Source organism: Apus apus, chromosome 18 (assembly GCF_020740795.1).
Source record: "Apus apus isolate bApuApu2 chromosome 18, bApuApu2.pri.cur, whole genome shotgun sequence".
NCBI lineage: Eukaryota > Metazoa > Chordata > Aves > Apodiformes > Apodidae > Apus > Apus apus.
Genome location: NC_067299.1, coordinates 7,452,582 through 7,477,059, shown reverse-complemented (window position 1 = coordinate 7,477,059; position 24,478 = coordinate 7,452,582). Strand labels below are relative to the sequence as shown.

Genomic DNA, 24,478 nt, shown 5'->3' with positions numbered 1-24,478 from the left:
ACACTTCCAGAAGAGGTTTCCTTGCCTACTGTGCAACATCTGTTCTAGATGCCTTCTACTGGCCTGTTGATGTCAACAGATTTTTGTTACCATTTCCAAGCTTTAGATCAAGTACTAGCTCTGAGTGCTGCCTGATGCTGGCAGACAATGACTGTGTGTTCATCTTTGTGTTTAGCTGAACAAACCACTTTACAGTGGGCATTCAGAATCGCTCTGTTTGCCATGCCTGCTGCTCCTCCCACTGCCCTTTCTGTTCTACTGCCTCAAGCATCTCTGCAGATTTAAAGAACTGATCTCCCTGAAAATAATAAATTAGTTTCTTCAGATGGGGTGATTTTTCAGCTCTCTCTTTCCTATCTGGTATATTGTCCATCTATGAGGTGCAGACACATATTCTAAAAACAAAGGCAGCAACTTCTTAAACCAGTTAAGCTTAAGTAGTAGTAGTACCTGCTGTCAAACTACCACCTCTGCTTTTAACCAGGAAGCCAGAGCCTGCTTTTTTCTTTTTAATACATACATAGAACATCTCTGTGTCTGCTGACATGTGCTTACCCAAGTTACTGTGTGATCATGTTTGACAAAAAGGTCTGGAATACAGCTCTATTGATTCAGGCTCCACGTTGTTCAAACCCCATGTCCTGCAGAAAGTTTTTCCTGGAAGAAAGAGGGATTGTAAGCAATTTTTTATTTTAATTAAATCAACCTAAACTAATTGTCAGCTAATAAAATAGTGTTGGTCAGCTCATAAAACAGAAATGAAGATTAAAAGAGTAGTTGCCATGAACAGGTGGTAACTCTGTTTCCAAGTTAGACCAGATTACTCTCTGGCACAGGATCTCTGAGAATACCTCATGTTCTAGTTTTTTTAAAAAAATGTTTATGAAACTTATAAAATATAAGGCTCATTTTATAACCAATTTTCTATCTCACCTGCCAAGAGCAGTGCTTGAGCCAGCACAAGGCGGATGCAGAGTTTCAGGCAGCTGTCCAGAATTGGATTCCCTGCACAGGGCTGTGGAATACATTTCTACCTTTGAGTGGCCTTTCTTTTGCAATTCTTGGGATTTAGGGTGGTTTTTTTTCTTGCTGTTACAAAAAAGACCTTCTAAACATTTTCTTAATGTCATTGATCTTGACCTGGCACTGTTGTGCAAAGGGAGAAACTTCCTATGCTGAATTGTGGATCCTGTTGAACTCTAGATGAGTATTGAGTGAGGAGCAGGATTCCCCTGGATTTGGCCCTTGGTGTTTCTGTTGACTCTGCAGCTCTTGCAGAAGGCATAAACCATCTAATTTTAACTGGAATCTTTATCTGCTCCTCGAAGTAGAAGAAAAACTTGGTGTTTTGTAGTTGCTGTTAAGAGTGGAATAATGAAAGAAAATGTATAGTGGTTATTCTATTCTTGAGTTGATAGTGCAAAACTGTTCTGAGAATGTAGTTGTGGTTTGCAATTAGTTTGAATGTTCTGTAGTGGTGTGAGGCTTTCAGAGCCAGAGCGACTTGTTGCACTGCCTGTGACTTTTATCTCATACCCGTTTTCTGTGACCACCCATTCTCAGAAACCTCATGCACTTGGTTGCTCTTATATTAAGTCCACTGAAAGGTGGCACTGAAAGACTAGGCACTGGTCAGTCACTGAAAGACTAGGTTAATTCTCTCCCACATCAGTGCTCCTCTCTCAGAGAGCAGAACACAGAACAGTGTGCTGCACTGAGCCAGCTCTTTGGGGTTCTGGCTGTGGTCACAGGCTCAGTTCAAAGGAGTTGTTCCAGGACAACTCCCCACCTGTGTGTTTCAGCTGTGAGTGCACGACACAAAGGTTGTGCAGCCTTGAAGCCTCTGGCGTATTTCTGGGGGGCTTGACCTGGCTTAATTTTCTGTCATGTGTTGCTTTGGATCCTCAGGCTGCCCAGACTTGAGAGTAGGGCTTTAAAAAGGGAAGCTCAGCCCTTATTTCTCACATAGAAGGAAAACTGGCCCTGGCCTTGCAATGGGACACTCTCACTTAACAAGTACCATGTTTTCTATCGCTGCAGTTACAGTTACGCTTTGATCCAGGCAGGTTGCTGCCCTGGCTGAGGAGGTGTCCCAGATCCCATCTTGCCTGCTGTCTCCTCTGCAGCCAGAGATGAGGTTGCAGTACAGGCCACCACACCTTGGAGCCAGCTGGCACTGGTGACACTTCCAGGAAAGGCTGCAGCATGGCTGTCTCCTTCTCTATGCAGGAGCAGCAAGCATGGTCACCCTGCTCCCACTGCTTGGGTTGTGCCAGTGGTACAGCACATGCTGTGGTTGTTCACCTGAGCAAAACCATGGTGGGACTTTATGGGAGCATCCCCTTGGTCCCTGATTTGATTTACTGTGTCCTTGCCAAATGAGCATCACTTGAACCCCAAATCTTGGATTAAACAAGCTGAAAAGATTCCTCGCATTGGTTATCCTCTAAGGGTTGGGCAAAGATCCCTCTGAGATGGAATTTCTTTAAGAAAAAGAGAATAAGATAGGGTTGGTGTCCATTCAGGGCAGTTTTCTGTTCATCCACATGTCCCATGCTTTCCCAACATTATGGAAGCAGCTGCTGGGAGTCACACCAGCAGCCAAGTCTCTGCTTCCCTCAAAGGACAGGTTTGGGAGGAATGTAACACTGTGACTGTGGGACCAACTTGGCCCGTTACCATTGCTCGTGTGCTTTAAAGCTGGAGGTGACATGGAAGAGCTAGAGTAATATTAAAGCATCAGTTGTCCAAAGAAATCTGTGTGGGTTTTAAGGAGTGTTTGAGGGTCTTGAGGGACTTCAGGCTTTGTCCAGATTTGTACCAACATCTCCTTTTCCTCCCAGTGAAGACGAGTAGGACGACAATACACAAGTCTACAGCTCAGCTTTCTAGGCACATGCACAAAACCATCTAGGATGCCGAACTAACAGAAACCATATTCAGAGCCATTATCTGATCTTGTTTGTTTGCTTTTAATCTGATGTTTCTAGACACTGGTACAACAAACACACTCTTGTAAAATCTTGTAACAGTTGTTTGTAGTTAGTATCTTCAAGATGATTTTATGTGTGCTGATCATGACTAATACACATCGCTGCTTGTGACCGTCATCCTCCAGTGTTGTGGGAAATTTTTGGTACTAAGACAATTATTTCCTCAGCTTGTTTAGCATTTTTCTTTTTCCTTTTTTAACCTTCTAGGCAAGAAAACACATTACTGATCTGCTTATATATTGTGCTTTCCAGATGAAAGTGCTTTGTGGTTCACAGACTTAAATCATTAAGTCTTCACAGACCTCAGACTGGTTTACAAAGGCAGTTGGAGTCATCATCTCTGGTTTTACACTTGGAGATAGAAAAATCTCTAGGGGCAAGGTAACAGTCCCAGCTCAGAAGCTGGCTCTGGCAGAGCTGGGGGCAGAACCCTCCCAAAACATACTCCAGTTTTCTAAACATTAGGAGATGCTGCAGTGCCCACACTGCTAAAGTCTTCCCCCCCTACTTGATTCCTTCCCTTCTCATTGTCACAAACTTGTTTTTTAGCATATCTACCAGTCACTGGGAAGATGTTGTGGTGTTCTTCCCATGGCTCAGCCAAAGCAATGGCAGCTGCTCTCCCTCCTGGGACCATTTTTTTCCCCTTAGCATGGCAATGAATCACATAACATTTGGGTTGAAAGGGACCTTAAAGACCATCCAGTTCCAACTCCCCTGCATGGGCAGGGACACCTCCCACCAGCCCAGGTTGCTCCAAGCCCCATCCAACCTGGCCTCAGCAATGACTGCCATCCTAAAAACAAAATAAACCCAAATCAAGCCTGAGCCCTTTTTACATTGAGCAGGATGCTTGCTGCAGCCTGTTTCATTCAGTAGGCTTTTCTGTGGTTGTATTTCTTGGAAGCATCGCCTCCAGTAGAGGCACACGGCTCTTTTACAGGCTTATTTCAGCACTTTGTGAGCAGGAGTGTGTGTGGCTGTGCCTGCGTGTCCTGCCGTGGGTGGGAGGGGGAAGCGCTGGCAGGAGCGCAAAGGAGCCAAGTGGGGAGAGCGAAGGCGCTTTCGTTCCTCACCAAGCTTTGCTCTGCAAGCTGAGTAAACTGTTTCTCTGCTGAGCCAATGCTGTGCAGGGTGAGGGTTTGACACGTTCCCAGTGATAATTGCCTTGTCTCCCCCCCGCAGGTTCATCTGGCCGCCAGCACGGTTACTTTTCCAACCAGGACCGTAAGTGGGCAACACCAACATCACGGCAGAACAGAGCCTGAGAACCAAGCGGGGTGCACTGCTGGGTGGGGGGCTGTGGCAGCCAGGGATGCCCTTTGCTTGGGGAGGGAAGGGCATGGGAGGGGGTCTGTGAGTCTCTGCCTGCTCTTTGCCTCAGTTTCCCTCTAGTATGTGGAGGGCAAGGAAAAGGGGAGCTGGAAAAGCCCCACTCTTCTCAGGTTTAGGGAATTGTCCAGGCAGCATCTGATGAGCACCTGGGAAGGGCTGTCCTGCTTGCACGGTTCTTGTTTGTCCTTGGGTCAGTGTCTGAGAGGGGACACCAGGTGTGTCTGTCCCAGCGTGCCTGTTGTGCTCTCCCCCTTGCAATTAAAGCTCATCCCCATTTCTCCTGACCTACTCATACTTGTCATCAATCTTGGGGTGGGGGGTATGTTGAGAAGAGCCAGAAAGGGGGTCAGCTGGATAAGGTGAGTGCTACAGAGTGTTAGAGGAAAGGTTGCTGTGACATTGGCTGCAACTGCAGGCTCTCCCCTGAGGAGAGAGGTTTGACCAATGGCAACCAGCAGCCTGGTCTCCTCATGTCTGAGTGTTTCTGTGACACTCATGTTGGTGTCTCTGAACAGCCTCCCCTGAGAAAACCAAAATGGTAATGGTTGAAAGCAAATGAGCTTTTTTTGTTGCTTGCTGGTACCTGCCTCCAAACTGACTTGAAAGTGCTCTGGTGCATGCACAAAAGTCCAGCCAAGGTTTTAAATTCATCCATTTATCTCCAGTGTTGGTTAATCAGTAAAGAAGCAGGAATTTGCATGGGAGTCTTTATACCTCATGAGCATGTGCAGGCTTTGTGTGAGATGAAAACTGTGGGACCTTTGAAGCAGCACATGTGCTGAGCAGACGAGTTACTCCAAAGTGGTGGTTTTGTGAAAGCAGTGGTATGCAAGGGCATGAAGAGCTTATGGTGATCTGCCTCTTTGCTCTGCTTGCTCAACACACACTTAGCAGAAAAACGAGTGTCCCATAGCCCAAAAGTTCCTGTAAAGCCTTGAACTAGGATGAGAATCTGTCTTTCTGCCCCTGCCTCTATTGAAGATATGCTTCATGCTCTAGCTGCACTTCATCTCTCTGTGTGCTCTGCCCATGGATGTCACAGAACATGCCTCTGATTCCTCATTAACCATGGTTGTTCAGCACAGAAGTGGCCATTCATTCCAGGCACAGCTGGAGTGGGCAGTGGCCAAGTGGGATGGAGATGGCAGCCTGAGAAGGATCTGGCCTCAGATCTACAGCACTGCATCCCTTGGGTGGGACCCTGAAACTGAAGATGCCCAACACCTATTCCCAGTGGAGATCAGGTGGCATTTGGAGTGCATGATGGCCTCAGGTCCTTCCTTGAAATTCTTGTTTCTTATTGTATTAGGAAAAAAATCAGTGTCCAAATAGAGAAATCAGTCCCAGTCCCTGGGAAAGAGGGATCCTTTAGTTCTTGTTTATATCCTTGTTCTCTTTCATATTCTTTTCCATGGCTGAGGGTGCTGTTGCTTACTTCTCTCTGTTACGTGGCCATGTCCTGGCACATGAATGCACTTAACTCATTGACCCTTGTCATGGAACTGCCATGCAGAGGAACTAAATGACATGTCCAGGGACACATGGGAAAGTATAGTATTTGCAGGAAATACATCTAAGTCTTCTGCAATCCTTATTATTGGTCCCACCACAGGGCAATTTTGTTTCTAGATAATATTTTTTAAGTACTTATTTGTTTCCTTGTTTTTTTCTTCACGTTGTGCTTCAATATCTCCCTTGGTAGCTGTGCCCTTTTCAACATGTCCCCTGTTCTGTGTCCACAGAGGACAGGAATAATCCTGCCCCCTGCACATGTTGGCCCTCTGAGGAGACATTACTACATTATTTTAGAATGTGCACTTCCATGCACCTTTAAGGTATTATCCAGGCAAAATCTAACTGATTCCATTCTTTTTCTAACCTGATAATGGCACCTAGAGGATACTGGCTGGGGTTTTACAGAGATTACTTTTGATTGTGCAAGGAATTAACTTTATCAGCAACTTGGCCTAGCAGTCCTCTACTTGTCCTGTGTTTATTCCTCTAGCTGTCCTCTGTTTGGAGATGTTTTCCTTCTGTGGTTTGCTCTTAGTCATTTGGCTTCCAAATGATACAGTGATTTTTAGGATGTAGGCTAAACTCCTTGGAAATGCAGGGCCAGGCAGATGTTTTGCCACCAGTGTGGTTGGGACTTGTGCTCTGAGGTCTCAGCAGGGAAGATGGCTGTTCTGAAATGCACAATGAAGTGTGGAGGGGGGATTCCACAGCTTCCCTGGGGACTAGATAATGTTTGTGCAGCGTAGGGTGTACATGGCACCACGTGCCATGAGGATTTGCTCTTCTCCTTTAAGGAAACATGCCAGGAACAGGTAGACTGATGACAGGAACACTATAAAACCAGCTCCTTCCAGCTGCAGCTTTCATTAACTTGGATATAGGCGGGACCAAGAGGGAATAATGAAGAGCTAAAATTTAGGTCTGTTTTAAGTTGCAATCTGTAATTAGTAAACTGGCTGCGGATGCTTTTCTGTCTTTTCAAGCTAAAGAAGTTGAAAGTTGTCTAATGCAAGTGCCTGGATGGCTTGCATTTCATCATGGACTTTTTCTGTCCTTCAGTGATGTGGATCCCAGTGCCTTGGCAGTGTCACTCCCAGCATCTGGGCCACTGTCTTGGGCAAGGTGGGAAGGTAATACAGTGTTTTGCTTCCATACTGGAAGTGCTTCAGTAGAGTGAGTTGCTGCTGTATTTCCAGAAGGTATAGAAAAGCCTGTCTGTTTTCTGTAACACTCTGACATTCCTCACAGGCTCATAAGCTCCACAGAACAGAGAGATCTGCAGATGCTTCTGGCTGCACTCAGACACTTCCAACCCTACCCAAGGTGGGTGTCTCTGCCTGGTGTTTTCTATTGGCTGTTTCTAAGTATTCAGCCCATCAGAAACTTCAGTTTCAGGGACTAAAGTGGAATTTAAACTATCTGAATATAGTCCTTTGTGTCAAATCAAGTGATTTGTTAAAGCGAGGCCAGATTTGCAGGGAGAATCAATCTTTTTTATTAGATCAACTGATGTGGAAAAAGCAGACAAACTTTCAGGCATATTAACCCTTCTTCTGGCCTGCGTTTGTATTACAAGAACGGAGGGACCTGTTTGCCAGGGGGACTCTGCTTTGGAACATACATTCACACCAACTACTCCTCAACAGTCTTGGTCTCAGTGCAGACATGGGTGGCATTTTGGGGCATGCTTGTCCACTTTTGTGGGGGAAAGACTTGTCTCCCTGTGTGTTTGGACACTAGATGTTACTACACAGCAAAGAATGGGCTCTGCTCTGCAGCCGACTCATTGTGCAAGTCTGGGGCTTATTACTGAATCCCTCCGTGCCTCCAGTTCCATCTGTAAAATGTCACAGATGCCCACCATTCATAAATCGCTTTCAGATTTCCAGATGAGGTGCTGTGTAAGTGTAGAACAGTGCTAGTTTATACATATTGTGCTAGAGAATAATATAAACCACATGCAACAGAAGAGCCTCACAGATGTGTCTCTTTCAACTGCAAAAGGCGAGGCCTGGGCTGATGATTTAGCACGGCACTAATTGGGCTAAAATAGGAGATTGTTTTTGTACTGATGCAATTGTCACCATTAAAGTTCTCATTTACCAACAGCTTTTGGAGATAGCCCAGTTATTTCCTATTGAGGAAAACTGTAGTGTCTTGGGTCTTGGAGCACAGCAATTTATAGCCAATGTCGATGTTTTTATAGCATCCCCCACGCTGGCTGTCCTCACACTCTGGAAGGGGATTGTTCCATTGTTTATTTTGAATGTGCATCTTGCTTGGCCTGTAGCTGCACTTAGCACTTCTTTGCTGCCTGCAACCTTTTGGGCATATCCTAATCTGCCATGACTGGGTGTTGCAGACAGAGGAATCCCTGTTTTTTGATAAGAAAGCTGTTCCTGGGGCTGCAAGGGAAGGAGTGCCTGGCGTCTGGTCAGCGTTAAGTCAGTTCTCAAAGTTTAAAGGATTTGTGGGCTGTGAGAGTTTGGGTTGGGGCAATTAAGTTTGGTGAAGTGCTTGAGACTGTCTTCCAGACACATTTCATGAAAAAGGATGAAATTAAACAGTTAAGAGTTTTGATTTGTTGAAGTGCCTTCGAGTTTTCTGATTGTGCTGTTGGGGCTAAACTCTCACTATGTCTGAAACCCAGGAGCAAATTTGTCTACAGGAGAATGATGGTTGTTCCTTCCAGTTGCAATCTGTCCCTGTGCTTGTTTGAAAGTACCAACATCACCCCTATTGCCAGCAGCATGTGGCAGGAGGCACCAGTGAGGGTGCAGGGAGCCTGTGAAGCTGTCCTCTAGCTCTTTGATTTTAAAGCCCTGGTCTGAGCTTATTTGCCAGTGTATTGTTGCCTGGTGCTCCAAAGTGATTATTGACGCTGAGCTGTCATGAGAAGGAGGTGTGGGGTTAGGGGGAATGAAGGTGTCTCTGGAGATACTCAGTTCCTTCTTGGTGTATTGCAGACAAATTGCACCATTCTGCATTTGTCCGGTTTGGACTCACTGGCTGTTCTCCCCGTTCCTCATCAGTGCTCAGAGGGAGGGTCAGAATTCATTGTCAAATTCTCCACAGCTGGAAGAGTAACATAATATTGGGGCTGAGTGCGTGGGGTGACAGGCGTGGGAGAGAGGATTGGCTGACACCCAGGCTTACCCAATGCTTGCCATGTTCCAGGAGAAATCTCCATGGATGCTGAGCCTTCAGTTGTAGGACTGAAGTTGCCATTTAAGGCATTTTTTAGGAGAGTTTCAACGTGGAGGCAGCTAGAACCTCAAAATGAAGCTCCTCAAAGTACCAACAGCATGATGTCTCTTAGGGGACATTTATACTGTGGTGCTCATCGTTGTGTAGATAAATCAGAGGAAGCACAAACAGGCAAACTGTGAATAAGGGCTTGGTCCCACCAGAAAGTAAATGGACCTCCAGATTTGAAAGCATTTGGTGAGTTTTGGGTTGAAATAACAGGATATGGGAATTCTGGAAAACATTTTGTTTATGGATATCCTCTGACTTTTTGTTCTGAAGCAAGTTGGAGATGTAGCTTGGTGTAGCTGTTTTGGAGAGTTAAAAATCTGAAACTGAAAATGAAACATGCCTGGCTAGCCCCTCGTGGATGTTTCTTTACTACTTTTTATTTGTCCAGAAGTTAATAAGGAAATGACAGAAAAGAACAAACTAGCAAAAAGAAGTGCTTTGCACAGCCTTGTGCTACCCACTAACCTGATGCAAGTGTTACCTTGTTAGTGACATGATGAGACCAAGTAGATGACATCAGGGATGTGCCAGGTCTCCTAACTCCCTGGTGCCCTTTGTGTCTCTGAAAACAAAATTGCTCCTCAAGAGAAATATGGAAGGGATTCCTCTTTCTACTGCTCAGATCTCTAAGGACCATTGCAAGGCTCAGAGAGGATTTAGATAAAGGCCAACAAAGAGCAATTAGCAGAATTAGGCAGAGTAATAAGAATAATAATTTTGCATTCAGGCAAATTCTTCTGAATTCAGATCATTCTTTACAGTTGCTTAAATGATTGTCTTCTTACCAGTCTTCCAGCTAATTTTTTGTCTTGGCCAAAGGAAGCCAGTGCTAAACATTCTGGATGGGGAACCACTAGTGCTTGACTGAATATCCTAAATGTAACATGTTTATGGGTTAGATGGACTTTGTGGAGAGAGGAGACATCTAACCCTAGAAGGTGTCTTTAGTCCTTGCAGGCTGAAGTGTAATAAAACTTAAAGCAGGGGTAGAATTTAATGTCAGGAACTCGAACTGGAACAAGAGGCATATTTTCTATACAGTGGTTAACTCTGGATGCAGTTCACTACAGAAACCAAGGTTGTCTGGCTCTAGAGTGTCTTTCTGAAAGACAAACTCCAGTTGAGCACACGTTGTTTGGCTCGAGACTGTGCGAGATGCTCTGACCTGTGACACACAGGTGCAGAACCAATATTGTACGAGTCCCTCCAGACTTGACAGTGAGGCTTGATTCAAATGTTTCCTTTTGTCCCGTCTGCTTCCTTATTCCATGGTACATTACTCCATATTTTGATTGCATTTTTCCCCTATTGCTTCTCCCAGCAGAGGAAAGCAGTCTCTTCTGCAAGGGATATGAGAGCATCTCAATTTGAGATGAACTTCCTAGAGTAGTGGGGTTCCCATGGGTGTTTGGACTGGGGTTGAAGGAGTTACTGAAGTCCCAATAAGTATCACTCCATGTCGTAGATAGGGAGTGAGAGAGAAATGAGTCTGGTTCAATGATGGTGGGTATCAGATAATGGATTTTGGTGCACTCAGGACTGGACCAGCTCCAGGGGAAGAATGTTTTCCAGTCAGGGAAGAAGCCCCAGACCCTGTAGGCTCTGTGCCCTCAACTTCTTGGCAGGAAGGCATGTGGATTCCCTCCTTTTGGTCTGGGGACTCTAGATAGCTTGCATATAGGCCTGTTGTGCTGTGAGAGGTTTGTATATCCACACTGTCCATACTGCCTGTGTGTCTTCATTCTCTGGCTTTTTATTTGCCCAGGAGTGCCTTGCAGGCAGGCAGTGCTGTAGCAGGGGAGCACAGGGCTCCCAGGAGGGTTATTTTGTACAATATCCAAAGTTCTGAGCACCCACGGGGCCACCAGCACCCCTTGGGAGCACCACATTCAGCAGCTCCATCCACAGCAAGGCTTTAACAAACATGCTGGATAGATAACATTTTTATTATCAGGGTCCTTTCAGTCTTCAGGCCGTTATGCTGGGCGACATTAGTTAAATGTCCTCAGTGTTCCTCAAAAGAAGAGATAATACATTTCTAGCAAAACATATTGCATCAAAATCCAGCCTTTCCCTGCAAAACCTGATTCTGATGGAGGAGGATTGGACATAGATCTCACAACTTGTGGTTGCCTGTGGATAAATGATCATGATCTAATTCCATATGCTAACAGAGCACAGGCCTAACCAGCAAAATAGTTCTCTGGCACTATGAAAGTGCACAAATCCCCAGGCTGAGAGCAATTATGTATAAAATTAGTTAGTGGTGTGGGAGTGTGCATGTGTGAAATTTTAAATAAAACAATGTGAGTGATGTGAGCTGTTTAAGAATAGACCTGGGTGAATAATGAAGGGTTTTTGGGTCCATATGCCAAACCAAAGAATTGGAAAGAAAAATTATTTGAGAGACACTGAAATGGAAATTTTTGGGTTTTTGACACAAATGTAATGACTAAAATATGGGTTTGGGTCAACCCAAATTATTTCATTTGACCCAAAGTGAACTGTTTAGTTTCACTTAAGACTATTTTATTAGGTCATTTCATATTTAATTTAGGTGAGTTTTGAAATAAATGCTATTTCAAAACTTTAGACTGAAACATGTCATTAAGAAATAATGACAATATTTTTTTAAAATCCAGAGAAAATATTACGAATGCTACTCATTTTTTTTTCACATCAAACTATGTACCAAATCTTCTGTGGGTTCTCAAACAGTACTCACTACTCCAAAAGTGCACTTGGTGGTAAATTTCTTTCACTCAGTTTTGTTCAGGTTTCTGTGAGTTTTTTTTTACAGAGACTTCAAAGTCAGAGAATATCATGATAATGAAAAAATATTTATTGCTTATTCAGGGGAAAAAAAAAAAAAAAAGAAAGAAAAAACAAGCACATTTTCCTGTCTAAGAATGTAGAAGTCAATGCGAAAATGAAGTATGAATATTTTACAAGCAGAAAGAGATCAGATAGCAGCTCTCATAAGAAAGGAAATTTGAGCTGCTTTTTAAAAACAGCCAGTAAAGTTAAGGGTAAGGGTTGTTATAATAGAGATATAAGACAGAGAGATTACAAATGGAGAAATGTTGGCAGTGATCAGGGTTTCCTAACAGAGATGGTGAATTATCTATAATAACAAGGCAAAATTATTCTATAGGTCTTGTTTCATATTGACAGGCAGCCTAATCACTCAAAATTTACAGGTGGAAATAAAGCTTTCCATCCTGTAAAATCCTGATGTGAAAACTGTAGGAGAGACCAAACTGTCTTTGGTCAATGAGACCATCTTTACATTTCTCTGATCCTCTGGTTCCTTTTCTTTGAGTTACTTCAGCCATGCTGAGCAGGAATGTTGTGGGGCTTTGCTGGGTTTGAACTTGGGATCAGAGAGCAAGAAGCCTGTGGCTTTTGGTTAGTTATTTGACCCAGAAGGGGGCCAAAAGAAAGATGTTCTTCTCTCTCCCTTCCAGGTTTGCTGATGGGTGAGCCCGACCTCGCTCGGCCATCTCTGTGCTGCTGGAGCACCGGGGAGTGTTCTGTGCACACCCAGCCTGTGCCCTTGGGCTGGAGCATGGCAAGGTTTGCAGTTCAGCAGCAACACAGATTCCCCTTGCAGCAGAATGTGCTGATGTGCTGGGAGGAGGAGGAGCTCTTCTTCTTTTGGTCAGATACCTTGGGCTGTCTGTGCCAGCAGCAGTGCTGAGACACCCCGGCCATCCGGGGCTCTTCCCTCCCCACTGTCTTTGTCAAAAGGTGATTTGCAGTGCACACAAGTAGGTATCAGGGTGCTAAACTGAGACTCTTGCAGCTGAGTCTTAATGGTCCTACACTAAACCGAACTTGGGGGGCTTCCCCCCACAGAAGAACAGTTCTTGCTCCAGCTTACTGGGTCCTGAGCTGTGGCCAGGGTGTCTGACATGCTGGTGGGAGCCCTTCCCTCCCGCGGCTCTCCAGACCTTTGATTCCTCTTTGCTCTTCCAACCAGAGGCTACTGGGTGACACAAGTGTTCCTTCTCTCCATGGTTGCTGTCAGCTTTTTGCCTTTTACATGCTCAAACCCCATTACAGAGCTACAGACGTGACTGATTCTAAACAAATATAATTAAGAAAGTCTATCTAGCTAACATCTGACTCTTGTTAGAGGAAACGTGTTGAAAAAACATATCCCAGGTTGGCTGTGATTTATGGCTTGGGCCTGCTATCTTTCATGAGCACTGGTGAAAGCTTTTGCAAAGGACCAGAACATAAACTACTTAGGGAAACTCAGTATCCATGTAGAAAGGCTGGAAGGGTCAAATCAGACAAATTAAAGAGGGATGGAGATGCAGGCCCAGGCTGGCTGTCCCCTACTGAGGGCCACCTAGGTAGGCACAGGACATCTGTGTTCGTATTTCTATTGTGGAATTTGACTTGAAATTTCTTCTGTGCCAGAGTCTGAAAGTGTCACTGTTGGGTTTTTTTTTCTGGCTAAACTGTGTGTGTGTGTGGCAACAAGTGGATCTAGGGGTTAGTGGTCTGGTGGTTTATCTTGTGAGCATCCAAATACAGTATCTCTGGTGCGTAACCTCTCAAGTGCCCACTGAGTAGACAGTAGAAGTTAGCTGGTCTTCCTACTCCCCTAAGAAGATTTGAGCTTCATCCTTTTCTCCTGGCAAAGAAACATGGTTGCTTGGACTATTTTAGCTGACTCCACTCATGCTTTTCCAGATTTGTTCAGAGACTACTCTAAACTTGTCCTGGAGCAAGGTGTCTACTGAGAAAAGCTGGCCTCCTGCTCCCCTTGAAAGGCAAAAGTTTCCTCAAGCTGGACCTGCTCAAGTGGTGTGTTACTGATGTGTAAGACAGTGCACCCTGAACCGTAAGAGCGTGGGAACCTGCTCAGAGTTGTCCTGATTGCACTACTGCTGGCACAGTGTTAAAGCTGTTGAGCTGTGTTTTCTGGAGCTGCTGTTGTGTTCCCAGTGCTGTAGCCATGGGCTGTTGGTGTGGCCTTCATGCAGCTCTGGTTTGCTCCCCGTCCTGGGGAATAACAGTTTGTCCTCTTTGTGTAAGTCTGTTTCTGAGAAGTACGAGGGAGGTCGGAGACTTTATTAGATGGAAAGAGAAAAGCTGCCAGACAGGTTTTATCACAGAAATAAAATATGCTCACTTATTTCTCTATGTGTATGTAACATTTGATCATTTTTCATCCTCTGACCTTGGGTACTTCACAGAAGAAATATTACACTAAAAACTGATGAAAGGAGAGGAAGAAAATACATTGTTTAGAGCCCTGAACAGGTTGAAGCATGAGCTGCAAATGTGATTCTTATGTCCTGAAACTCGACTGTGTGCTATGCCCCATTGAATTGCAAGGTTGAAGTTTCTTGTAATGGCAAAATATGGTCTTGAAAAAACTGGCTGCAAAGGTTTTGTTTATTTAAACAAAGGTTTTGTGATTGCAGAATTCTCTCCCCTTTCATATGCTATAAACCACCTCCTCCGCCTCCTCTCTGAAATATGAATTTTGGAGTAATCCATCAAGAAAAAGAGAGACAGAGCCTTGATCCCTTGACTTCAGTTGAGCTGTGCAATTTATATCTACTGAGCATCTGGCTGTGGGGAAACCAAAAGCCCTTTTAATATTCTGCAGAGACTCTGGGTATACAAATGAGCGTGGGCTGTCAGAGCCAAGAAATGGGGCAGAGATGCCGAGAGATTTCTTTGCTGTTTTGCCCAAAACTGTGACCTGTGGCCCCATCTGTGGTGAAAGTTGGCCTGGTGGGTTTTTTTTGTCTTCCGCTCAATGCCACAGTGATAATTGTGCTGAAATTGTTAGAGCCCCATGGGTATGAAGCCCAGGGAGATTCTGGCTGGACACAAGAGGTGAATTTTTCACCAGGAGGACAATCAAACATTGCAAGTCTCCTAAAGGAAGTGGTAGATTCCTCCACGTTGGACAGTTTTAAGTCTCAGCTTGACAGAGTGCTGAGCCATCTCATACAAACTGTAGTAGTACCTAGAAAGGTTAGAACAGATGATCCTTGAAGTCCCTTCCAACCTGGGATTCTTTGATTGTATACGAAGCCTTTAGCACTGCTGGCTTGTTTCCAGCGAGGAGTTTGAAGACTTGTGAATCTTTTGGCCCTGAGCAGCTGAATTGTACAACTAGTTCATAATAAAATTATGCAAAAGTAGCTTGAGCCCTGCAAGGTGGGAAGGCCAAGGTTACAAGGCACCTGAAGTCAGTCACTCCCTGCTGTCAGCCTCTTGTGGCAGGAGCGTATCCAGAGCGGAGCCGCAGGCTCACAGCCTGGAGCCCCTTTGCAAAGCTGTGGTGCTGGAGGCATCAGCTCAGCCTTTGATTGGAGATGGGTCAAATGTAGCAGCCAGGGTTAGGTGGGTCACTGCTGGCACGGGGTACACGATGTGTTGTTTTCCAGCATGACGAATCTACCACACCCCTGATACGTTTGATTTCTCTTCCCCTCTGGTTGCATTGCTTTACCTATGCCAGAGAGGGGGAAAGGGAGGGTGGGAAGGAAGAGGTGTGCAAGGACAGTGACAGCAAGACATTATGGAGACAGACAGGGTGTCACACGATGTGCTGGTACAGTCTCATGTTCATTATCTCAATTATTTACCCTCCCTGCTGGAACACTTCTAAAACAAATCCTACCATGTGTTTTGAGGTTGGGCTCCATCGAGTGAAATCGCAACTGCTTTCTCAGAGTTTAGCTGGAAAAATACAAATCTGCCAACTAGGAATATGAGGCAAATAAACTGTGGTTCTGTGTAGGAACAAGTGATGGATTTCTGCAGATACGGAAAGCGCCTGCTCTGGAGTTCCAGGTCAGAGAGTATGTGTATTTGCCCCAGTGTTGTATTTGTTGCATGTGAAATAATGATGTGAGATTCTGAAGCTCGTTTTAATAAAGCAGAGTCCTTTCACCCTGACCAGAAAATTCAGCTTCACAGTCCCAGGCCTTGGAACCACCAGCCATCGGGATTAGACACTAAATACTTCAGTGCATGGTAGTCAGGGAAAATATTTATTAGCTTGATTTGTCACCACCATTCTCAGGCTTTCTGCAAGGGAAGATGATGACCTGTGACCTTGAAGCAGCCCTGCCCTTGGTGTGTTGTGAGTGAGCTTTGAACACAGTGTCTGTAGCTGCAGTAGTGAGCATTCATCTCTGAGTCTGAAAGCTGTTGGTTAGCTAAATAACTGTCCCAAGGCTTTGTTGGCAGGATGGCTTGCCTTAGTAAGAAGATATTTTGCATTAGGACATCCATTTTCAGGATTAGTTAAATGTCTTTTGGGTCTAGACTAAGAGCCTTGGGTGTGGATCTGGGTTTCCAGGCATTTCACAAAGGAAAGAATCAGAGTTCAAATCCAAGTTGAACTTAAGTAGTTCTCTTTCTGACCTGAGCTGTGTTTTCCATGTTTCAGCAGACATCACTGACATGAAGATGATGTTGGTATAAATGTTCCCATGCAGGGCTAATGCTGCTTCCTCCCCCCTTTGTTTTGTTCGTTTAAATCTTGCAAACGTGCCTGAGAGGGCTCTTGGAGATGCTCTTGAAGAGCAGAGAAGGCTGCTGGGCTGGTGCTGTTTGTACACTCTGTCCAGCAGAGATGGTCAGAGTATCCTCCCCCCAGGACTTGGTTCATTCACCCCTGTGCAGAGGGGTATTACAAGCCCTTTTTTATGAGCTGAGCTCTCCAAAGAGAGCTTAAGTGATCGATCCATCTCAAATTATGCACAGAGATGGTTTTTAGACAGTTCAAGTCAGTCTCTCTAAACCTATGGGAGTTATTAATATGTGCAAGCCAGCAGAAGGGAGAATAGGACTCCATATTTTATTTGCTGTATAACACATCTGGTTTGCCTTTTGGCTCTTGGGAGCACTGGATTTATTCAGGCTTATCTTTCTATGGGGATGAGCAAGATCAAAAGCATGAAGCCACTTACATGCAGAGTGTGATTCCTTGTTTTTACACACCACAAGCAGATCCAGACCAAACAAGCCTCACCCATTTCCTTCCCTGTGGGACAGTGCACTTATGGCACTTGAGTGTTCATGGGCTAGTTCAAGCCAAAAAATATTGCCCAAGATCTATTGCAGAGAATGAAAATAAACAAATGTAATTTCCTGTTGGGTAAAAGAAAGTCCATGTCAGCACTGACCTGTGAGAAAATCTCTAAGTCAAAACATTCCTGAATCCTCAGATGCTTTGACTGCAAAATGTTGGGTGTCATGAGGTGGAAGCTCCTTTGGGAAGCTAGGCAAGTCCTGATAGAGGGTCAGTGAGAGAACTTCTTTTGAAGGTTTATGTAGAGGGTGATTGGTTACCATTAGCACTTGAGCAATCTTCTTAGACTATAAATCACGGACATGGAACAGCCCAGCTTCCTGTCCTCCAAGCTAGGCGCTGACATCTTTGCATGGCTCAGAGTCATCAGTACATACCATGTGCTTCATAAAACTGGGAGGCGTTTGTGGGTGAAGACTGGAGAGATTCCTTGGGGGTCCTTGTGCAAAAGGGGACAAAGCTTGTTAAGAGGGACAACTGAGTCCCAGGTGTTGGGGTGATGTTTAGTCAGGCCAAAACCCTTGTTCACCCACTTGTCCCCATAGGTAGGCACTGGGTTTACTCAGCATTGCCTCCATCAGTACAATGTCAGCCTGAGCTGTACCTGGATGATCTATTAAGGGGCTAAAGAATTACAGGTCAACATCCCCAGCCCTATGGAAATACCAGGATTAAATACTTATTCTGTGGCCAGTCAGTGGAAACTGGCTCTGGCCCTTAAGGAGCCCAGAAATGCACACAGAGCTGAATTTCTCCTCTGTGAGACGTGAGATGGCAGCGATTCACCACCTGAATATGGATGGCTAATTCTCTGAAATACTTCATGCTGCAAGTCATTTCCCTTTTTTCATTAACTGCTGCACCTCAGAAGTCATGATATGTGAGTGGTCCAGTCTGGGCAGCTTCTCTGAGAGCTGGGAACGGGCAGCTCAACACGGCTGCAAAGGCCTAGGGAAGGGCCTTGTGGATTAAATCTCTGTTCAGGATTTTATCCTCCTTCACTCACTTTAAAATTGCTGAAATGAGAAGAGAGGCAAAGCAGCAGGCCTCCTGTTTACATAAGTGATGTCCTTTGTATCAAGCAATCATTTTAAACTGTACTCAGAGCCCATTATGTCAACGTTGGTTCTTGCCAAGGCATCCTGTCAGGACCCCTTTGGTGTTTCCTGCCTATGGGTTGCCACTATGCAGCAACGTGTGATGGAAACCACTTTGTGCTGCAGCTCTGGACTGCATCAGCTCTGGGGTCTGTCTTGGATTTTCCCGCTGTCACTGAGACAGATGATTTGTTGTGGGAGTGGTAGCATGGCCAGGGAGCCCAGGGATGGAGCAGGACTCCACAGAGATGGGCATTTTGTAGAGTCATTGCTTTCCTTGCTATTTGACCAGGATGTAGTACAGGAGAGGGTGCAGCACAGGGCTAAAGGGAAGTAGTGGTTGTGCAGCCTGATGTCCTGGGAGGTGGCACCATGTGCCACACCAGCTTGCATCGGTGGCAGAACAAGGGTCTCTGCTCGTGACAACAGGTCATGCTGGTTGACACCATGAGAAGTCTTAAAACTATTTTTTTCTTCATTTGCCATCTACTTCTTGGGGATTTGGTTTATACTCTGCCCCACTACACATCCCCAAGCAAGGTTCATGTGGCTGTTCACCTATGCAACAGATTTGAATACATATTTCCTCTCATAGCTGATCTTGAATCTCTTTTCTGTGTGCTTTGGATCAAAAAGGGATCAGGGTCTGCAGTCTGAAAGCCATGGATGAAAATGAAGAGTACACAGAAATTTTACACCATTTTGTTTTGTTCTCTCCAGAATGCATGAACTGCACGAGACTGGCAGATATGACCGAGAGGCTGAACACGCTTGAGGCCAAGGTAAGGACCTGCCTTTATTCTTCTTTGGCAAAAATTCCCAAGAGCTGGCAGTGAAAAAGGTGCCGAGTTGGCAACCCTGGAGAGATCAGGTGTCTGTCCTCCCATCCATGCTGTGGTGCTGGTTCTGCCCAGGGAAGGAGGGCAGTGCTGCTGTGTACACAGGCATCTCTGGCCTGGCTCCTTCTGCTTCCCACACATCCTCTCCAGCTTCCCCCTGCCCAACCACTGCATCTCTGCCTCCCTCTTCCTTGCTGTCACAACTGTGCAGCTGCTATTAAATAGTAAGTAGCTCATTGCTCTTGACTGGAGCACGTTGGCTCAGGTTTTGTTCCAGAAACAGAGCAGACAGAGCTGTGTGAAAAATCTCTTGCCTTCAGCTGGTTGATAATGTGGGGATGTAAAGCAGTGATTCCCCTGGCTCAGGAAAGAAGTGGACTCAGATTCTGGTCTCTCTCATTACAAATGCCTTGTAGAAACCTTACCAACCTAGAGTGCAAAACAGAAGAGTAACAGTATGTAGATTTTTCTAAGAGCAGTTGTTCTTCAAGTGCTACCCAGTCCTGCTTTTTTAGCCCTGTTCTGAAAGAGGGGAGGCTTTCATGCATGGTCTAGTGGAAATAAATATTGAGACAAGATCTTCAAATTGTGGCTTTTTTTTTTTTTCCTGCAAATTGTTTTAATTTCTACCTACTGGGATTCAGATAAATTGTTTGAGTCTAGTAACAAAGCATCTGAGTCAGTTGTTCCCCTTTGATCTGTGGTCCCTCCTGTGACAGCCCAATCCTGGTTGTTAGATATAATGCTTGGGTCCCTGTAAGGCACGTGCTGCTGTTATTATTCATTAACTGATGCTTATCAATGACAAAAGAATTTGGGGAGAAACCTTTGTGGAGGGGGATGGTGGATGTGTGATGTTTCTGAGTTCAGTGCACGATATTATGGTAATTTGGGAATTGTCTGTGCTGAAATGGAACGAGCAATGTTGTCTGGAACTTCCTCAAAGCCTTCGCAGTTATATTTCACTAGAGGAAAAATGAGAGGGTGGGGGGAATGAAGTTCTGGGAGCAGAACTGTTCAAGTGAAAACAACTGCTGTAGTGCAAAGGACGCAAAGGAGCTGGATTGTTTTTCCAACCAGTGGGACCTGGCAGGTGGGTGTTCTCTGGCAACAATGAGCTGGAGGTGTTTGGGGAGGGGAAGAGGGGCTGGTGACCTCTGCGTGTGCAGTCCCAAATCCCAGACACATGGGACCAGTTTCAGAGAGACTCTTGCAGTGGGGCAATCTGTGGTGGTGGTGGGATGAGTTTCCTTCTGACCTTACTGTGCTCCCACAGAGACCCAAGTTGGGAGCAAAGCTGATTAAAGGGGTTATATTTGTGGAGGGAAATGAGTTATTTCTTTGTATTGTGAAGTACTAAAGACTATGTCTCTGCAAGGGTGTCTTCTGCAGCACAGCCCAGCAGTGTCATTATCAATCTTTTGGCTTCCACTTTGTTTGAAAAGCTGTGGGTGCTGTGCAAAAATTGACTGTAGCAATTAAACTGAGGGTGAAGCAACACTACACGAATGCTGTTGCTGCACACAAGAGAAATATGCTGATTCACCCTTTTTTCAAGGTTGATTTAAGTTCAGTTTGATCTGTGTAGCAATGTAATGACCTCACTTGTTGTTATTCCATTATAGCTAGTACCATTAAAAAGGTGCTTGCATTTGTTTAGTATTGTCTGTTTCTCTGCTCTGGATTTTGGAGAAACATTCCTATTTTGCTGAATTATCTGAAGTGAAGCTGTCTCAGCTCTCCAAACAGGGATCTTGCAGTGCCTGATTCCACTACCACACCAGCACAAAGGTGCAGTGGTGAGATGGGCACACACATTCCTTGCCAGTGTTGGAGACTCTTCCCTCCCTGATTTTTGCTGTCTTGTTCTGCAAAGGCAGATATGGAAGTTCATCCTTCCTATGAGCAGGGGGGATATGTAAAACGCATGCGTGTCCTCCAGTGGCTGTGAAGGGCAAGTTAAAGAAACTTAAACTCAGTCATGGAAGAAGTGGCTACAAGACTATGGTTTCTTCTTTCCTCACTCCTTTTCTGCAGGCTTTTATAGCTGTCCCCCTAAACAATGGGGATGTAACCAGAAATGTTCTTATTACAAGGATGAGTTGCTTCAGCATCCAAATGCGGTAATAAAAGTAACCCTCTGATTTTTGTAACGTGAGAGTTGGATCAGAAAGTGAGAAGTAGGAATAAACACAGAGCACTTGGAATGAAAAATGACTCATTAGGGACAGGTGCTTATACAGCCCTTGGGGAGGATAGAGACTCGAACCTGTGCTGCAGAACTAACTCTTCACGTGTCTGATGCTTTCCTTAATGCTGCTCTAGGCTGTTCTTGGGGCTGCAGGAGGTGTTTCTGCAGGAGAGGACCATGGGAGATGCTATCAGGTTCCATCCTTCTCTCCCCTGTTTCCAGTTACCCTGTCATTTCCCCAGGATGGAGCAGGCCTTTCCATTTGGTTTGTACCAGACCCATTTGGGTGCCAGAGATCTGAAAGCTTGATTGATGGTGTTGAGCTTGAAATCTCCAGGCCATGGGACTCCACGTCAGGGAGGATGGTGTTGAGCCTGGGGTCAAGGACAAGAGACTGTGTAAGGCATAAAGAAAAGGACACTCCCCAGCTCCAATGTGTCAAACCTTCCTGGCATCACCACAGCATCCCCTGGCCCTGTGGGGAGCCTCACTGGTGGGAGGGCAGGATGAACCTGGCTTCTATTTCAAACAAAAGGTTTCTCCTCCTGCCAGCACAGCTGCTCAGTGGGAAGACTGTGCAGCCTTTCCTTTCTGAACTTTCTGAGCCTGCTGCTGCCCTCCTGTGTCACAGGACCGAGCCCAGACAGACCCCATGGAGGCTCAGCAGCACAGCCCAGGGCAGGCAGTGCTGGCAGGAGAGCAGGCACCAAAACCTCTGCTCCTTTTGTTCACCCAGTTTCTTTTAACAAACTCCACCACAGTGCTACGGGCAGTGCAATATTATTCCCAGCTTTTGGTTGGAGCTTGAGCACAGCATTTGATCCGAGCTGCTCTTACCCAGTCTTATCTCCTGACACCATGTCTGAGAAGTTCATGGTGTTACACTTAACAGCCTCAGTGCAGGGAGAGAATGTGACATATCTAATGTCTGATTCACTCTGTGATTGATAAATGACATGGATATTTTTTGCATGAAAACAGTCCTTGTAATGTGACACCCCCACCCCGGAAAATGTTGAGAGGTTTTAAAGAAAACCTTTGCACTGTGCACAGAGTTTGATCAATACATTGATCAATACATACACTATTTATATGTGTATTTATATCATCCTGTTTCTTTACAACAGGTTACCCCACAGCACCTTCACAAACCTGTGCTTTTTTATTATGAAGCACCAGTACTTGGGGGTTCTAATGTAATCACTGTATGAAATGTTTATCTCCCCCTTCTTCCAAGCAGTTACATGAAATACTGGCAGCTGTCTGGGATGTTTTACAGGGTTTGTCTTTTTTTTCTCTAATAGACAATAAAACTGTGTCCAGCTGTAGTGGAGAAATATTTGGAAAACAGAAAATGCTTCAGAGTACTGTGAGTGGCTGTGAGGGAAACGCCAGTTCCTTGGCTGTGAGGCCAAGTTGTTTGGTATTTCCAGGGCTTTCATAGATTTTCCATCTTGTATATATGATTGCCACTATCATTTACTTATTTTGTTTTGAACAGGAGGGTGGCTTATTTAATCTCTAAGATTTCCTAACGATCCTCTGCAGAATCTGCTCCTCCAGCTCCAGTATTGAATTTCAGAATTATTTGGCCTATTTCACAGGTAGCTGTATGACATCCATCTCGTTCTAGTAGCAATAACAAACTTAATCCCTGTAAATTTTTTATTTCATGTTGAGTTTCTGTAGGTCAGTAAATGTAACAAATCTTTTTAGGAATAAAACACAAGGTCATAGCTGATTTTTACAAGGGGAAATAGTGGCTGTGCAAACCGACTTGTGTGTCAATGTTCATCTGAACTTTGCATCTATCTCTTTGGCCTTTTTCTAATCAGCAATAATTGTGCCTATGATCAGGACACTGGAGGCTGTTTGGGTACTGGCCTTTCTCTCATTTGGACACGCTTCATTCTTTCAGAAGGACAGTTAAAATCCTTTCCTTCTCAAGTCCAGTAATTGTTGGATCTTACTTCTTATCACTGTTGGATTGAAGGAGCAATCTGTCCCCTAAGACCGTTCCATGTGTTTGGCAAATACTGTAAATCATTTGCCAGAACCACAAAAGGCTTTAAAGACCTTCTCTTCCCTCCTCCCTCCCGCAAAGTCTTTTAGTTACAAGTTCAGCGTTTTTAGTCAAATACATTTAATATTTTCATAAAATAATTTGGAAAAATTCTGGTTTCCTATGACATGCAACTTAATTTGCCAAGCAAATCCTATGTGTCTGCATTAGGAAATTCTTTTGGTGTGTTTGATACCTGGGAACGTTGTTTTGATGCTTTGATTTTTAAGATAAATACTTTTGTGGACAAAACCTGTAGGTTTCAGCAAGGGAGGAGCCCTTGGGATGTCAGTGCTCACATCCTTTGGTAATGCAAACTTCCACTTGATTCTCAGTCAGAAATTCTAGTGGAGCATCATAAGGAAAGTATGATCGTAAGAGAAATATTACTTGGGATCGTTTTTCCTAGTCTGCACCCAGGTAAGCCAGGAAGGCACCGAGCCCCTGATCTTTTCCAGTTTGCTGCTCTCTTCTTGCAGCTTTTCATCTGGAGTCCAGAGGAGGTGGAGAGCACAGGAGGCATCTCAGCTTGCTTGTGCCAGCTGATGGCAGCCTATCAGCCAGAGCTGAGGGCTCCTCACCTGGTGAGAAGCAGAGAGCTGATCTCAAAGGCCTTGCTGAGAACAGATGTTCCTTTGTCAAGGCTGTGTCCATCTCAGGCTGGTCTGGCTCCATGTCTGTAGCACTGCTGCAGCCCCAGCAGGTGACAAGAGATAAAGTGGGGAGAAACGAATTATGTGATTCTGAAGGGGGAAGGTTATAGCTCCAATGTATTTTTATCAGCTGTTTTAAAGTGAGGGTGGGGAATCTGATTTCACTCTGAGCTCCTTTGTGTACTTCACTCTGCAATGAGCTTGGCACAGCTCTGAAGGATTGCTGGATCCTTTCCACATTCACCTTTTCCCCCTGGCTCTAACAGCTCACAGCACCACAGGTAAATCTCCAACGTGTGACAGTATCAGAGGAGGTCGCCAGGTACTTCAGAATGCACTGACCCAGTAGGACCACTGTCAGTCCCTCCCTCACTGCTGCTCTCCCAAGCAAAGTCTGGATGGTCTGATGATCTGCTGAACATTGCCTGCATTTTCAAAAGCAATGTCATTTGACTATTAAA

General features: G+C 45.0%; 1 protein-coding gene across 1 annotated transcript in view; it reads left to right on the top strand.

The window, feature by feature from the left end:
* Positions 1-24,478, top strand: part of COL26A1 (collagen type XXVI alpha 1 chain) — a 170,008-nt gene that overhangs the window by 108,892 nt on the left and 36,638 nt on the right. The window contains exon 4 of the mRNA XM_051635773.1: positions 18,993-19,054. Coding sequence (XP_051491733.1) covers positions 18,993-19,054 — 62 coding nt within the window. The remainder of the gene's footprint in view (positions 1-18,992; positions 19,055-24,478) is intronic.